Below are 17,225 nucleotides of genomic sequence, written 5' to 3'. Positions count from 1 at the left end.
CGAGCATCCCCTGGGAGCCTTTTGGAAATGCAGAATCCCAGATCCCATGCAGCCTTGCCGGGTCAGAATCTGCACTGTAGCAAGGCCATCCCTAGTGATTTGTGTACATGTTACAGGGTGGGAGGTGTTGGCCTGGGACCTTCATCCAGTGCCCTGAGGTCTGGCTCCCTTCATCGTGCCTCTGTTTCTTCACCCCTCTCTGGAAGGCCTCAGGGGCAGCTCTGTAGAGTATGGCAGGTGGCCTGTGAGCCAAGAGTTGGCTATCTTGGAAGCTGCCCTGCGTCTGGGCAGTGGTTGCCCAGGTATGGAGAGGAGGGAGGGGCAGCTGTGTCAGCGCAGCAGGAGCCGTCAGACCAGTTTCCAGTTGGGCCCCAGTGTTTCACGCATGGGCAGCCAGGGAGGAGACATCGAGGGCTTGCCCCTCTGGGTGCCAGTGCCCAGCACACCCTGCCTGAGTGGACAACCTCTCATCTCCAGCCTGAGTGCCATCGTCAGGTGGAAGTTTCCAGCAAGGCCCAGCCATGAGGGTCAGAGGTGCCCTCTGCCCCTCCTTAGAGAGCACCTGGACGGCATGTTGCCCGGACTAGAGGTGGGAAGCCAGCACTCCTTTGACTGGCCCAGCTCCATTTCCTGGGGCCCTGCGCTGGGCCAGTTGAGGCAGGAAGTGAGGTGGAGGCAGTCCCTTTCTCCCTTCCAGAGCTCACAGCTTGGCACTGGAGTGGCACAGGCTTGTTGTGAATGGCCAGGGCGCAGTGCACAGGAACTGGCCTCCCTGGGTGGCTTGAGGCCCTTTAAGGAAAGAGGAACAGGAAGTGCCCAGTATACACTGACCCCAAGAAGTGGGGACATACCCCACACCCACCCGCCGTCCCCCCCGCCCATCAGAGGGAGTTTGCCAGACACTTTACATACATCACCTCAGTAAATCCACTCTCAGGCCCCCATCAGACTAGTGAGAAAATGGAGGCTTCATTCAAAAGGTTTGCTTCAGGGGCAAAGGCTCAAAGAAAGGCTTGAGCTAGAATTGGCCCCGGCTGCTTCCGCTGGAGCCTGCCTGGGGAGCCCTGGACCTCAGGAGGGTCACGTAAGCGATGGGCTTTGGAGAAGGGCCGGCTGTGCTCCTGCTTTCCGCTCTGGGATGACCCGCACTACCTCCTCCTGCCCCAGGCTGCTCACCCCATCTGACGTGCCCTCTACCACACCCTGGGCTTCAGCCCTCAGCTCAGGCATCACCTCCTCAGGGCAGCCCCCGCTACCCAGCAGCTGGGGTGGGTTCCCTGTGCCCCCTGCTGCCCCTCTGTCAGCTGAGCGCTCCCTGGGAGCCGGGACTTCCTCTGGCTGTAACTGCTGTGTCCCAGGCCCAGCTCAGACCAGGAGGTCGGTAACCCGCTGAGGGCCGAGTCATGGCTCGGGGTGGCTCCAAAACATGCAGTGAACTGGGGTCTGTGGGGTGGCAGCCCAGGCCTCTGACTGCTCCTTAACTGCAGCCGCCACGCAGTGGTCGCCACCTCTAAGAAGAACGCGTGCGTGTCACTGGTATTCTCCTTCCTCTACAAGGTGGTGCAGGTGAGTTGAGCCACAGGGGCCACAGGGGTATCCGTCACCCTGGCACTGCGGTGTGCCTCACCATACCAGCCTCCCGAGGGCTGCAGCATCCCTAGGGAGTTTGGAGCTGGAACCCCAGAAGTGAGATGGGGGAGCTCCACGTGATCTGTGAGTGGGATTCTGCGGCCTTAGTTGCCCCTCTGCCTGGTGAGGAGAGGAAAGTGAACGGGAGGTGGGGCTCAGGCCAGGTGCGCCATGACTCCAAGAGGGACAGGTATGCCCCCTAGCTGGCTGTGGAAGGGTGGAGGGTAACCAGATGAGTCAGAGATTAGGAAGGTGGGATAAGCAGGAGGAGGGCGGAGCCAAGTTCTGCTCAGAATCTTGTGGGGGTGGGGGTGGGGGCCTAAAGGCACAGAGGCCTGAGGCCCTACCTTGGAGAGAGGTGACACACAGCAGGCCCAGCTGACAGTGAGCTGGGGAGGCAGAGAGCAGCACATGCAAAGGCCCTGGGGGAGGAGTGCACGTGGTGCACTCAGGGAACATCAGGTGGGCCAGTGTGCTCAGGACAGAGTGTGGGGCTGCTATCAGCAAGGTGATGGGGCTAGACCATAGGGGTGGGCGGGGTGGGCAGGGGGGGCAGGGGCGGGATGTACAGGGCCTAGTGAGGAGTTCAGATTTCATTCCAAGCCTCGCGAGAGGTGGTGGAGGGCACAAGCAGGAGACTGACAAGACCTGATTCGAGGTAAGATCATCTCTGGCTGCTGAGTAGAAAAAGCACTTGAAGGCAGCTGGGAGGCCAGGCCGGTTTCCAGGAGAGAGATGGAGGGGCACGGGCAAAGTGGGGGCTGTGGGGTTGAAGGGCAGCTGGGCCCAGGAGGCCTGGGGTGGGCCCAGGAAAGCTTTCATCCCTCAGGTGGTGCCCTGTGCAGCCCGATCAGGAGCCACCTGCGCCAGACGCTGGGGAACAGGCTGGTGTGGGCAGTGAGGACATGGGGTCAGGAGAGCAGCATGTCCCCCGGGGAGGCCCCGAGTGCAGGCTGAGGAGTAGGCCTGCATTTCGGAGCTGTCTCAGGCCGGGCTGCGCTGCCTGTGATTTCAGAGGAGAGGCCCAGCGGTTGCAGTCCTGGGGTGTGGAGACGGGGAAGCGGGAAGGAGGAAGGTTCTCCTCCCTGAAGTGTTTGGCATTGCCTTTCTGCTTCAGTGTTTGTGCTCATGAAAGAGCTTCTACCAAGCCCCTCTTCCCTTTGTCTCCTTTGGCATCCCTGCTTTGATCCTCTTGATTTTCTGTTGAAATGGGGCAGATTCGTCTGCAGGCACAGCTGTACAGACTGGAGTTCAGGGAGGCCAAAGGAGGCCGGAAGAGCCACTTGTCCCGTCCTCAGTGGTTCTTGTCCCTCACCTGAGTCACTCCTGGCTCAGAGGCAAAGGGTGATAGTTACAGTCAGGATTAAAGAGGAGATGGGAAGGGGCCCCAGGCCTGGGAGTGTCCGTCAGGGTGGGGAGGAGAGTGGGCCAGCAGCGGTGGGGCTTCTGACCAAGCCTGACGCCTGTACTATCCCAGCCTGGTTCCCGCCTCATAGGCGGCCACTGCTGTCCTCCTGCCCACATTCCCTGAGCCCAAGGCCTCGTCCATAGCACTCTGGGAAACAGGCAAATGCAGCTCGTGGACAAAAGGGCTGTTAGCAGGGGCCTCAGGGCACAAAGGGCAAATGAACTCGTGCAAGCCTTCATCCCCTCCTCGTCCTTCCTCTCAACTATCTGCCCCCCACGCAACACCACAGGTATTTTCGGAATATTTCAAGGAGCTGGAAGAGGAGAGTATCCGCGACAACTTCGTCATCATCTACGAGCTGCTGGATGAGCTCATGGACTTCGGCTACCCCCAGACCACAGACAGCAAGATCCTGCAGGAGTGAGTGGGTGGGATGGGGCCCGGGGATCGGGGGGCAGGGGTCAGGCCCCTCCTGGGTGACATCACAACATTGATGTAGTCGGCAGGTTTGGAGGTGGAGGAAGCAAACGTATGGTCATGTTGTTGGTCCCCCTGCCCTGTCTCCAGCCACACCAGAAGTTTACTAAGTCACTGGGACAGTTGTGGGTCCTTTTTCCACTCAGCATCCATGCGTAGCATGAGCGTTTTTCCTGTTGCGAGGTCTTCATTTCCATCCACAGAAGTGTGCTAAATGGCTTGTTATTAGGGAGTCACCTGCCTTTGTTTCTACTGTCATAAATGAAGCTATGATGAAAAATCTCCCTCCTTTGGAATCCTGCCCATCAAATAACAGTCACCGTGGATTAAGCACTTCCTGTGAACCAGGCCCTGTGCAAGCACTTTTTTCACTCCATTCACAGTCGGGGGTGCTGTCTTCCCATTTTACAGGGGAGCAGAGGGGCACTCAGAGAAGCCACATTAACCAGCACATCTCACATCTGTTGTTCCCCAAGTGGAATCAGGGTCACCAGGTTACACCCCCAGGAGGTTGGTCCCTTCTGCACCCCCAGCGGGGGAACACTTCATGCCCGCTTCTTGTTTTCCTCACCAACACTGTCTCCTTGGCCCCCTAAACGTGACCACTCTGCACTCACTGTAACTGAAGAGTTTGTTGGAGGCTTTGGAAATCGTAAGATACTCTTGTGTTAAACAGCCTCAGGTGAAACCAGAGCCTGCCTTTCCTGGCACCTGCTACAGGGAGGGGCTGTTTTTGTTGTTGTTTTTTTTTTTTTTTTTTTTTTTTTTTTTTTTTTTTTTTTTTTTTTTGCTGTACGCGGGCCTCTCACTGTTGTGGCCTCTCCCGTTGTGGAGCACAGGCTGTGGACGCGCAGGCTCAGTGGCCATGGCTCACGGGCCCAGCCGCTCCGTGGCATGCGGGATCTTCCCGGACCGGGGCACAAACCCGTGTCCCCTGCATCGGCAGGCGGACTCTCAACCACTGCGCCACCAGGGAAGCCCAGGGAGGGGCTGTTTTGAAGAATGTCAGTGCCTGAGCTGCTTAACTGTGAGCCCGGGCCCACAGGTACATAACTCAGGAAGGCCACAAGTTGGAAACAGGGGCCCCACGGCCCCCAGCCACCGTCACCAATGCAGTGTCCTGGCGCTCTGAGGGCATCAAGTACCGGAAGAACGAGGTGTTCTTGGACGTCATTGAGTCCGTCAATCTTCTGGTAGGCTTCCTTTTCTTTTTTTAAAATTTTATCTTCTCCATGATTGGAAATAAAAGCAGCTCGACTTTTAAAACTAGCAGGGCCCTGAGAAACAGGTAGTTTCTGTGTGATAGCAGATCAGCGGGATTCAGTTTGGGCTGCTCATTGCAATGCGAGCTTGTTTTATCTTCATTAGTTTCTGTTCTTATTTAGAGTGAATGCATGCATATCACTTAAAAAAAAAAAAAGAAGCAGTGTATAGAGTTTGAAAGTGAAGGGCTCTGTAATCAGAAAGGCCACATTGCTTAAGGATTCATTGTCATCCTTTGGGACCTCGTGCTGTAGATATACAGACATACGTTGTTTTTCTGTGAAACTGAGAGCATAAGATATAGTTCTCCTGTGACTTGTTTTTGGGGTTTTTTGGTTTTTGGTTTTTACTGTTTTGTGTATGTTTGTTTGTTTGTTTTTTAATTTTATTTTTTAAGTTACTATTTGGTAATTGACCATATTTTCTATGAATTTTAGCACATGTACAGATTTGTGTACCCATTATCATAACCAGGAATCAGAACAGCTCCATCACCTCAAAAACCTCCCTGGATGCTGCCTCTTGGTAGTCACACCCCCCTACCTGTTCCCAATCCCTGGCAACTGCTGATCTGGTCTTCATCACTATAGTTCTGTCTTTTTGAGATTGTTGTGTGAGTGGAATCATACAGTGTGTGTCAGTTTGAATCTGGCTTCTTTCAATATAATGCCTTTGAGATTCATCTGAGTTGCTCTATTATCAGAAAGTTTATTTCTTCTTATATTTGCTTATTTTATATTTTGAACTACAGTATGCTTATCCATTCACCCATCAAAGGACATCTGGGTTGTTTCCAATGTTTGGCAGTTGTTAAAAGAGTTGCTATAAACATTTCATGTATAGGTTTATGTGTGGACAGAAGTTTTCATCTCTCTACGGCAGATACCCTGCAGTGGGATTGCTGGGTCATATGGTAAGTGTATGTTTAACTGTGTAAGAAACTGCCAAACTGTTTTCCAGAGTTGCTGTTAACATTTTTGCATTTTCACCAGTAGCGGATGAGAGTTACGGTTGCTCCACATCCTTGATCAACATTTTTATTTTTGTCATCCTAATAGGTGTCTCATCATGGCTTTAATGTGCATTTCCCTAATGGTTAATGATGTTGAGCATCTTTCTATGTGCTTCTTTGTCATCATTATGCTCTTTGGAGAAGTGTCTCTTCATATCTTCTGATCATTTTTGAGTTGTTTGTTTTCTGATTGTTGAGTTTTGAAAGTTCTTTATATATTCTGAATAAAGTCTTCTGTCAGATGTGTGATTTGCAAATATTTTCTCCTAGTCTGTCACTTTTCTTTTCATTCTATTGGCATTGTCTTTCACGGAGCAAAAGTTTTTAATTTTGAGAAAGTCCAAATGTCAGTTTTTTAAATTGATTAAGCTTTTGGTGCCATGTCTGAGAACTCATTGTCAAACCCAAGGTCACATAGATTTTCTCCTAAATTTTCTTCTAAAAGTTTTATAGTTTTACATTTAGGTCTATGATATTTTTGACTTAAATTTTATTTGAGGTATGATGCATATATCCATTTTTTTGCATATTGAACAATTTTTTTCATTTGTTGTAAAATCATTTTGGAAAATATTATCCTTTTTCCATTGAATTGCTTTTGCATTTTTGTCAAAGAACAATTGGCCATATTGTGCAAGTCTATTTCTGGACTCTGTTCTTTTCCATCGATCTGTATATCTGTTCCTTCACCAATAACCACAATGTCTTGATAACTGTAACTTTATAGTAAGTTTGAAAATCAGATAATGTGACTCTCACAACATTCTTCTTTTTCAAAATTGTTTAGCTCTTTAGTTCCTTTGTGTAGAGTTTTAGAATCAGCTTGTCTGGGATTTTGATTGGTGTTGTGTTAAGTAACTCTTTTAATCAATTTGGGGAGATTTGATACCTTTAGTATATTAAGTCTCACAATCCATGAGTGCAGTATGTCTCTCTATATATATTTAGGTCATCTTTGATTTCTTTCATCAGCTTTTTCTAGTTTTTACCATGTACAAATTTTTTGTTAGATTTATACCTAAGTATTTCATTTTTTGGAAGCCATTGTAAAATTGCTTATTTTTTATTTTATTTGGTAGAATTCACCTGCAAAACTGTCTGAGCCTGGAGACTTATTTTTCAGAATATTTTTCAGTACAAATTTCAATTATTTAATGGTTATAGGATTATTTGGGTTTTCTGTTTCATCTCGAGTGAGTTTTGGTAGTTTGCTGTTTTTAAGAAATTGATCTATTTCATCTAAGTCACTGAGTTTATATGCACAGTGTTGTTTATAGTATTCCCTTATTACCTTTTTCATGTGTACAGGGTCTGTACTGATACACTCTCTTTCATTTCCGATATTGGTAATTTATGTTCTCTTTCTTTTCTCTTTGTCAATCTTATGAGAGGTTTACCTGTTTTATTGATTTTCACAAAGAATCAACTTTTGATTTCATTGATTTCCTCTATTATTTTTCTGTTTTCAATCACAGTGATTTCTGCTCTTATCTCTAATATTTTCTTCCTCATGATTTTGGCTTATTTTGCTCTTCTTTTTCTAGTTTCTTAAAGTGGAAACTAAAGATACTAATTTGAAACTTTCTTCTTTCTAATGTAAACATTTAATGCTATAAATTTCTCTCTAAGCACTACTTTAGCTGTATCCTACACTGATATGTTGGATTTTCATTTTTGTTCAAAATATTTTCAAATTTCCCTTGAGACTTTCTTTTTGACCCATGGCTTATTTAATAAAAGTGTTGTTTAATTTCTAAATGTTTGCAGGTTTTTCTGTTATCTCAATGTCATTGATTTTTTAAAAAGATTTATTTATTATTTATTTATATATATATATTTTATTATTTATTTTTGGCTGCATCAGGTCTTAGTCGCAGCATGTGGGATCTTCATTGCGGCACACGGGCTTCTCTCTACTTGTGGCGTGCAGGTTTTCTCTTCTCTAGTTGTGGCGCCCAGGCTCCAGGGTGCATGGGCTCTGTAGTTGTGTTGTGCAGGTTCCAGAGCACATGAGCTCTGTAGTTTGAGGCACACAGGCTCTCTAGTTGAGGCGCGCAAGCTCAGTAGTTGTGGCACGCGGGCTTAGTTGCCCTGTGGCACGTGGGATCTTAGTTCCCTGACCAGGGATCGAACCCACGTCCCCGGCATTTTAAGGTGGATTCTTTACCACTGGACCACCAGGGAAGTCCCTGTCATTGATTTTTAATTTAATTCTATTATTATCTGAGAATATAGTTTATATACTGTCAATTCTTTAAAGTTTGTTAAGGTCTGTTTTAATGATCCAGAATATGATCTATCTTGGTGAATGTTCCATGTACCCTTGAAAAAAATGTATATTCTGCTCTTGTTGGAGAGAGTGTTCTGTAAATACCAATTAAATCCAGTTGGTTAATGGCATTGTTCACTTCTTCTAGCAATTCTTGCTAATTTTCTGTCTACTGGTTCTATCTGTTACTGAGGAGCGTTAAGATCTCCAGCTATAATTGTGAGTTTGTCTGTGTCTTTGCTTCACATATTTTAAAGTTCTGCTATTAGGTCCAAATGGATTTAGGATTCTTCTGTTTTCTTCGTGAACTGACCCCTTTATCATTATATAATGTCCCTCTTTATTCCTGATAATTTTTTTGCTCTGAGGTCTATTTTGCTATTAATATTGTCACTCCAGAATTCTTTTGATTAGTGTTTACATGGTATATGTCTTTCTATCCTTTTACTCCTTTTTTCTTTCAAATCCTTTTACTTTTAACTTACCTGTGTCATATATCTTGTAGAAAACATATAATTGAGTCATTTTTAAAAACCATTCTGACAGTCTCTTTTATATATTTAGAGCATTTATACTTACTGTAACTGTTAATTTGCTTGGATTAAAATATACCACTTTATTACTTGCCTTCTGTTTTTCATTCCTTTGTTTCCTTTTCCTATCTTTCTGTGATCTTTTTGAACATTTGTAGTGTTCCATTTTGTTTCTTCACTCTATCTTTTTTTTCTTCGTATAGTTTTTTTAGTGGTTGCTATAAAATACTCTACTTAGAGTTAATATTTTACAGCTTCAATTGGAATTTAGAAACTTTACTGCCCCGTTATAGAGTTGTCCTATATATTCATCTATATACATTGAAAACCATATCAGACAGTGTTAAAATTTTTGCTTTCGATTGTCAAACATACTTTAAAGAACTCAAGAGGAGAAAAAGAAGACTCTCTACCATATTTACCCAGATATTTACTATTTCTGTTGCTCTCCCCTCATTCCCAGTTTTCCAGGTTTCCTTCTGGTACAATTTCAGTTCCATCTAAAAAGATTCTTTTAGCAATTCTTTCAAAACAGGCCTACTGGCTACAGGTTCCCTTCGTTTTCCTTCATCTGAGAATGTCTTTATTTCATCTTCATTCCAAAAGGATATTGTCACTGGATATCAAATTCTGGGTTAACAGTTCTCTTTTAGTACCTTAAAAATGTTGTGTCACTTCCTTCTGGGCTCCATGGTATCTGATGAAAATCCACAGTCACTCGAATCGGTATTCCCCTGTAGATAATGTGTTGTTTTTCTCTGGCTGTTTTCCACATTTTTTCTTTGTCTTTAGTTTTCAGCAGATAGCTTATAATGTGTCTAGGTATGGATGTCTTTGGATTCCTACTGTTTGGGACTTGTTCAGCTTCTTGGATTTGGAGATTTATGTATTTTACCAAACTCGGGATTTTTCATCCATTATTTCTTAAAATATGTTTTCACCATTTCACTCTTTCTCGTTTCCATCTGGACTCTAGTGACATAAATGTTAGACCTTTTGTTATTGTCCCAAGGGTCTCTGAGGCTATGTTCATTCTATTCCATCTTTTTTTCTCTCTTGTTTAGACTGGATAAGTCCTATTGATCTGCTTTCAAGTTCACTGACCCTTTCCTATGTTATCTCCATTCTGCTATTAAACCCATTCAGTGATTTTTTTATTTGTTACTGTATTTTTCAGTTCTAAAGTTTCCATTTGATTCTTCTTCTTATAGTCTTGTTTCTTTCCCAAGACTTTCTAGTTTGACATTTGTTTCAAGAGTGTTTGCAGTTTTTATCCTAGCTATGTAATGTCTTTGTCAGATAATCCCAATATCCATATCATTGTTGGTGTCTGTTGATTGTATTTTCCACGTGAGCTGAAATTTTCATGGTTCTTTGTATGCTGAGTAATTTTAGATTATATCCTGGGGTAAGATTCTAGGTCTTATTTAAATTATACAGAAAATGTTGATTTTGTTTGTTTGTTTGTTTTAGCTGACAGTTGTCCTGGTTAGGTTCAGGCCACAAGTTTCAACCCCCAATCTATGGGCCATGAGAATCAGTTCAGTTTTCAAAGCCTTTGTGCCCTTTGCTATTTAAATCTATCCCAAATATGCAGTGCCCAGTGGTCCGTCAGGGACTGGGGAGAGTTTGGTTTTTGATGTCTTTGGCGTGCTAATTAGGATCAAATCCATGCATGCCTGGCTCTAGAGAGATCTGGAGACATAAACAACTTCATGAGGTTGCTTACCTGAACTTTTCACTCTCTGCTCTCTACCTGGTGCTTTCTGGCTGGGGGCTTCCCTTTTTGGTTCTGTGGCCAAAAACTTGGGGCTCTAGATCCCTAGTCTCGCACTTGTCTGCACTTGGGCTGAAATCCTGGGTTTGCCCCACCCTCTCGGAAAGGCAGCTGAATTGCCTAGGGCCTGGGACGTGAGAAAACAGAGAAAAGGGAGTAAATGAGGGATTTCCATACTCCTTCTGAGCGGCAGGAGTTCCCCTTCTGGCCCTGGAGCTAGAGCCAGAGGCTTCCACAAGCTCTGACTGCACCGTACTTCTTGGTTCCACTTCCAGGTTTCTGCTGCACTTTCACATGGGTAGGGGGGTAAAGAGGACTGCTCATTCAGTCGGCTCCTCCCAGACCCATCTTTTCAGTCTTCCAGTAGCTGCCCATGCATCCTGCCCAGGTTTTGTAGCTGTAGTCAGTGGTAGAGAAAGGGTGATGCAGGCCAGCTCCATCTCACCTGCAGCCTGCCTGTCACCGCACGGGAGAGGGCCTCACTCCCATTACTTGGGCAGACAAGGATTGGCTGGGCCAATCCAGTCATGTAGGCCACTTAGGTGTGCCCATTTCTGACTGTTACAGCCAGTGCAGAAATGAGCATGAGTGCTCATCCTCAGTTGTGTGTTTGGGCATCTCCCTTATCTGGGCAGGATTTCTGGAGGGCCGAGTTCCCAGACATGCAATTGCTAAGTAACAGTACTTTCCAAAAACATTCTCCCAGTGGACTAAATATAAACGTATTTGCTGTCTTACTTACTAAGCCATGAGGCAAGACAGTGGCCTCACTCAATGCGTTCCCCTCCTGCCTGAGGACCTTCGTCTGAATTGTTTACTGAGCCCAGAACATGACTGTAGGGTGTCCTAAGGTGGAGCAACAATCCCAGGGAGCAGCTTATAAACAACTGCCTGGGAAAGTACTGGGAGTTCAGGGGTGTCCCACCCGCAGTGTGTCCCTACACATGGCACTGCCCAAGGACCCCTGTTCTTCCATACAAGGGGCAGCAAGAGGCAGGTATGGACATCCCAGCCATGTTGGAACACACCTTCCTAAGTCTGATTGCAGAACTGGCGGCCTTCAGAGTCAACATGGCCTCCAGATTCTGAAAATCTTGTTGTACTAGTATAATTAGGCAGCCGATCCCCCGGCAAACATCTCCTCCACGCCCACCCTGGGGAAGGCACCAGCTTTGGGCTGCCAGTCACGCCTCAGCACCGTCCTGGTTGCTGCCTGGAGGGCCAGGATTAGCCTTAGAGGCTGCATGGCTTTTGTCTCCACTTCCTGAGCCTTCTTTCCCATCATTCAGCTATAGAGGGTGGTGCAGTCCCAACTCCCCAAGGGGAGATAGCCCCCCAGAGAAGGGGGTCTAAGGGCAGACTGTCGGGGGGAACACGGAGGACCCGCAGAGTAAGGCAGGTGGTAGTGCCAGCTGCCCAGAGCCCAGGGGCGAAGGGCCATGTCTGCACGGGCTTGCCGAGTGCCCGCTGCCCCAGGCACTGTCCTCGTGCTGGACCCAGCAGTGAGCAGCCTGACATGACCCCTCACCAGAGCGTGGGCAGGATGGATAGAAAGGAAGACAGGGCTGGCAAGAGGCAGAGGAGGAAGCAGCTTCTGTGTGCTGTGGGGTCAGGTTGCTACCTGATGAGGCAAGGACAGTGAGAGGCCAGCGTGGTCAGAGTATAGTGAGCGACGGGAAGTGACGGAGCCACACCCTGCAGGGCCTTCTGTCCTGTTCTGTGCCTTTCTCGGGGTCGTCGTCCACATGACGCCTCAGTTCTCCACTTCCCTGGGAGGCGAAGGGCTTTCACGTGTGCACGTGTTACTTGGAGACATCTGAGTTAAAGACTGGACAGATTTTCCTGCTTCTCTGCAGAAATCGGAAACTCAGGCCCTCCAAGGAACGGCCCATATGGCCCTAGGGCCTCTGAGTTTGTAGCCCTCTGTTTCTCTTGCTGGTGTGGATGTGGCCTCATGCAGAATGGCACTACGGGGTGGTGGTCCAGGCTGTGGTCCCAGCACCTCTGCCAGCCACTCTGTGCCCTCGGCGTGTGGCATCCCCTCTGTGCCTCAGTGTCCTCGTCTCTAAAATGTGCCCAAGGAGAGGTGCTCCAGCAGCCTGGCTCCCTGAGGACAGTCTCCGGGTTTGCCCATCGTCCTGCTGTGATTTTTAGTTGCACTCTCAGATGCCTTCCGGTTTGCACAGGAGTTAAAAGGTCACCCAAGTCACAGCCCCGCCCTGTTGAGGAGGAGCTGCTCAGTCACTGTTGTAGCTGTGATTGTATTTGCTTAAGTGTATTGTTATTTTGGATCAGTGGTTATCAGACATCAGGGCAGCCCTGGGAGCAGGGCCCAGGAAGCTCCGTCTTCAACAAGCCCTAGGGACTTTGCCAGGCCCCACATGGAGAAACAGAGATTTCCAGGAAAGTGAGTCTGGCCTGCTCCAAGAGAGCCCAGCAGATGAGCAGACCTGATAGAGTCCCTGCCCAGGCCAGCCGAGCACACAGCCTCAAGCCACCAGGTCTGCCCTGGGCATCCCAAGAGCAACTTAGAGTAGAGCCCTCAGAGAGGATTCCAGGCACAGTATCACCTGGCCCATCTGAGAGGGAGGAGCCTAGTGTGGCCTGAGGACTAGAAGGCGGGACCTGTAAGTGTCTGCCTCCCTGGCCTGGCCTGGCACCGCCTCCCCAGCTCAGGGGACAGTGAGAAGGGCTTCGAGAATGGAAGTGGCCAGGAGGGTCACACAGCGTGGTGGGGGACAGTGACTGGTGCGTGGGGCCTCCCCTCACCCCCTCCTCGCCACCCCCTAGGTCAGTGCCAACGGTAACGTCCTACGCAGTGAGATTGTGGGCTCCATCAAGATGCGGGTCTTCCTGTCGGGCATGCCTGAGCTGCGCCTGGGCCTCAACGACAAGGTTCTCTTCGACAACACGGGCCGTGAGTATGCCACCGGGGCCCGGGTTTCACCCCTGGGTCAGCTGAGGGACTGTTCACCTGCGTGATGAACAAATTCATCTCAAGCACTTGGCTTAGAAACATTTTCACGTTGTTTACAAGACAACTGTGAAAACGAATAAACTAACACCTACACTTAGAGGACATGGGAGAGTGAAAATACTCAAGTCAAGCCCCCTTGTTGCTCCGAGGGCCAGAGGTACAGGTGAGTACCTTAGGTGCCAAAGCGCGTGTAGCATCATACAACAGGTCCTCAACTCCACCCTACTGGAAGGTACTGCGGGGCTGGCTCTCCCCTCCCTGACCCAGTTTCTGCCCTCACCTCTAGCGTTGGGTCTGGGCTGTTCAAAAGCCACACACAGTGGTTCGAGCATGCACTGCCTGGCCTGGATGTAGCACTTCCCATGGTGGGGCATGGCCAGAGTGGCCTCAGGAGCCCAGGGTGGCTGGGGCTCCGTGTTTGCAAACTGGACCACCAGCCTCCCTGCCAACCACAGGTCCACTGGCAGCCGGAGCGGTGGCGCGTGTTGTCATAGTTACGTCTGCAGCATCGCTAGTGAGGGCCTCTCTGACGTCAGCCCATCAGAGCAGCTCCTCTCTCAGGACTGAGCTCAATCCACACAGCCTCTCTGGGCTGGGAAACCAAGACAGGACCCCAGGGATGACAGGACCAGGGCCCTCAGGGAGCCCCAAGCCATCACCGAGCACCCCCAGTGGGGTCTGTTAATCATTCAGCAAACATGTCCCAGACAGCAACCCTGGCTGGGGACTCATTGTGAACTAGGCCTACTAGCCCTGTCCTCAGCCCAATCTTGGGACGTGATGGGGCTTCCAGGGGGTGAGGAGAGGGGGCCGTGGCTGCCTCAGAAGCCAGCCCCCTTGGTGTTCGTGGCCCAAGATACTCTCACAGATCTGGGGGCAGCTCTGCTCTGCTCTGTCAGGAGTGAACCCTAGACAGTGGGAGCATTGCTGAGAGAGTGACCTGGGGGGCCTAGGCACTGTCCCGCCCTCACCCCCACCCCCCCTCAGGTGGCAAAAGCAAGTCCGTGGAGCTGGAGGACGTGAAGTTCCACCAGTGCGTGCGGCTCTCTCGCTTTGAGAACGACCGCACCATCTCCTTCATCCCACCCGACGGCGAGTTCGAGCTCATGTCCTACCGCCTCAACACCCATGTGAGTGCACCAGCCGCCAGCCAAGAGGGCCCCCAAGCCCCCACCCCTGCTCCTCCCCTGGGGCAGCCTCCCTCCTCTTCCCTGCTGGCTGGGAGCCGTCCCCGTCCACAGTGAGTCTCACGTCTTGTGAGGTGATGCCCAGGACGGGGCACAGCTCCCCACGAGCAGCCTGAGCTCCAAGGAGCCTGTTTGACAATGCAAGGCTCTGAACTTTCTGAACTGAGGGGCCAGACCCCTTTGACACCACTGCCTCTTTCCCAGGCATCCCCACCAGAGCATCCTTGGTGATGTTTTCTGCATTTTCTCTAATGCTCTGACCCATCCTGGCACCAGCTGTGGAGCCCCGAGCAGCAGTGTGCTGGGCTCACACCTGGCCCAGTGGTCCCTTGCCCTCAGTTTCCCCTCTGTGAAACAGGGCTTTGTAAAACGACTGGTTGTGAGCGCCATCTTCACTCTCCCCGACAGGTCAAGCCCTTGATCTGGATCGAGTCCGTGATTGAAAAGCATTCCCACAGCCGCATCGAGTACATGATCAAGGTGTGTGTGCATCCTGCACACAGCATCAGCCAGGCGTGCGGGGCATAAGAGGGGGGATTTGGGCTCCCCCGCCTAGTGCAGGCCTTCTGGTATCTCTGGCCTGTCCGGGGCCTTTGGCACAGCGTCCTAACCCAGGACTGGGGGCACACTGGGGCTCTGTGACCTGTCCAGGGTGTGAGGCCTGTGGCTGTCATCCGTGCTGCCTCACTGTGAGCTCATGCACAGCGTGGGCCTTGGGCACAGAGAGGACACACTGCCCGGGTCTTGTGTGCGGCCACCGTGTCAGTGGCCTGTGACCAAGTGTCCAGGTGGAGCACTCCTGCCACTCAGTGACCTCGCCTAGCCCAGGCCAGCCCTGGTCACACAGACATTTTCCCTGGAGGCCAGGGCCAGAAGGAGGGATCGGGAGTCCCAAAGGCCAAGGGGACAGGAGGACAGAGACTGACCGTCCAAGGTTGAGCTTAAGGAAAACCTCAGGGGGCGGGAGGGGGCGTGGGGGTCAGCTCGCTGCTGGGAGTGGGACTCCCAGAGGCCAGGCCAAGGGGCATGTGGCCCTTGGGGGAGCAGGCTGGGTGGGAGCCAGGCTGTCTCACCTTCGCCTGCCGCAACCTTGGCCACATTGGCCTCGTCTCCAGGCCAAGAGCCAGTTCAAGCGGCGGTCAACAGCCAACAACGTGGAGATCCACATCCCCGTGCCCAACGATGCCGACTCCCCCAAGTTCAAGACGACAGTGGGGAGCGTCAAGTGGGTCCCTGAGAACAGTGAAATTGTGTGGTCCATCAAGTCCTTCCCGGTGAGCACCCTTCTCGGCGGGGCACCCCCTCCAGGCAGGCATGGGCAGAGGCCTGCTCCGCTCAGCCTGGCTGGGGCAGGGGTGGGGCTGGGGCGCAAGGTAGGGGGGCACTCCACCTTCCTCTTGTGTGTGAACCGGCCTGTTCTCAGAGTCACGGCAAGGGTCCCTCTCTCCCTCCTTTTTTCTCCCTCTGACACTCCTGTTTAGAACTCAGCTTCCCTCCTGGGAAACAGACGGCCTTGGGGCCAGAGCCTCACAGGAATCCAGCACCAGCTCCAGGAAGGTAGAGCGCTTCCTTCCCCGGCCCACAGGCTGGTATAGCCACCTGGCTTGTGTTCAGGATTTTGAGCACTTGAGTCTGGGTTTGTGGGAAGAGTGCCCTGGGACTGGAAGATGGGTAAGCGGCTGTGCCGACTTAGGGTGTGGCCCATTGCCATTCTCATGATAGACAAGATGGAGCACTTTTTCATGTCTCAGAGGACTGTTTGCTTCTTTCTCTGGAAACTGTAGCAGCTGCCTCTTGCTCACTTCTCTATCAAGTGTGCTCATTTTCTTCTTAGTTTCCAAAAGCTGTTTACACATGGGCAAGATTAGTACCTTTTCTTTGATATCAGTTGCAAATGGTATTTCTCAGTGTTTGGTGTTTGTCTTTTGACTTTGCTTCTGGTGTTTTTTGCTGTGTAACCTTTTCGATTGCTTCTTCTTTTAATTGTTGTTTAATGTAGTCACATTTCTCAGTCTTTTTCTTTTATTGTGTTTGGATTTTAAGTCGTGATTTGAAAGGCTTCCCCATTCCAGGCTATAAAGCAATTCACCCATGTTTGCTTCTAGAACGAGTACAGTAGTATTTTTCACCTTAGACTTTAGGTCCTTTTGGAGCACAGTCTGGTAAATGGGTGACATACAGATCCAACTTTATCTTTTCCCACATGGCTATCCAGTTTCCTAGCATCATTCACCAAAAAGTCCCATCTTTTCCCCAGTGGTTTGAAATGCTGTGTTTTTCAAAAATCAAATTTTCATGCGGCATTAGGTCTCTTTCTGAGCATCCTCTTGTCTGTCTCTCCATGCCGCAAGGCCACATTTTAACTTTATTCTATGTTTTAACATCTGGTAGGTCCAACCCTACCCCCACCGTAACTCCCCACAACCCCACTGCTTGTCTGTTTCCTGGCAACTCTTGCTTGTTTCATTTTTCTTATAAATTTTAGAATCAGTTTGTTTGCACTAAATTTGTAAGTTAATTGGGAAGGATTAACACCTTTTTGAGGCCTAATTATCCTATCAATAGCCTTGCCCCACTCTCACCTTTGTGCCTTATGGGAATGTTTTAATGCTTACCTTATATATACCTCATATGGCCTTTCCCATTGTTTTTAAAGGTACTTTTATTTAAATATAACATGCAGAAAAGTAACA

At 49.4% G+C, this 17,225-nt stretch overlaps 1 protein-coding gene across 2 annotated transcripts in view; it reads left to right on the top strand.

The window, feature by feature from the left end:
- AP1M1 (adaptor related protein complex 1 subunit mu 1) overlaps positions 1-17,225 on the top strand; it is a gene marked incomplete at its 5' end in the record, with an annotated part of 30,120 nt that overhangs the window by 7,078 nt on the left and 5,817 nt on the right. Inside the window, 8 exons of one of the 2 annotated variants that reach the window (XM_079703702.1) lie at positions 1,499-1,566; positions 3,327-3,457; positions 4,560-4,707; positions 5,655-5,690; positions 13,159-13,285; positions 14,333-14,475; positions 14,941-15,012; positions 15,648-15,806. In XM_079703702.1, the coding sequence (XP_079559828.1) occupies positions 1,499-1,566; positions 3,327-3,457; positions 4,560-4,707; positions 5,655-5,690; positions 13,159-13,285; positions 14,333-14,475; positions 14,941-15,012; positions 15,648-15,806 (884 nt within the window). The remainder of the gene's footprint in view (positions 1-1,498; positions 1,567-3,326; positions 3,458-4,559; positions 4,708-5,654; positions 5,691-13,158; positions 13,286-14,332; positions 14,476-14,940; positions 15,013-15,647; positions 15,807-17,225) is intronic. The other variant, XM_079703703.1, reaches the window with a different exon arrangement.

The sequence above is a fragment of the Hyperoodon ampullatus genome, assembly GCF_949752795.1.
Source record: "Hyperoodon ampullatus genome assembly, chromosome: 4".
Lineage (NCBI taxonomy): Eukaryota > Metazoa > Chordata > Mammalia > Artiodactyla > Ziphiidae > Hyperoodon > Hyperoodon ampullatus.
Note: the sequence above shows the minus strand (reverse complement) of the source record. Positions and strands in the feature narration are given on the sequence as shown.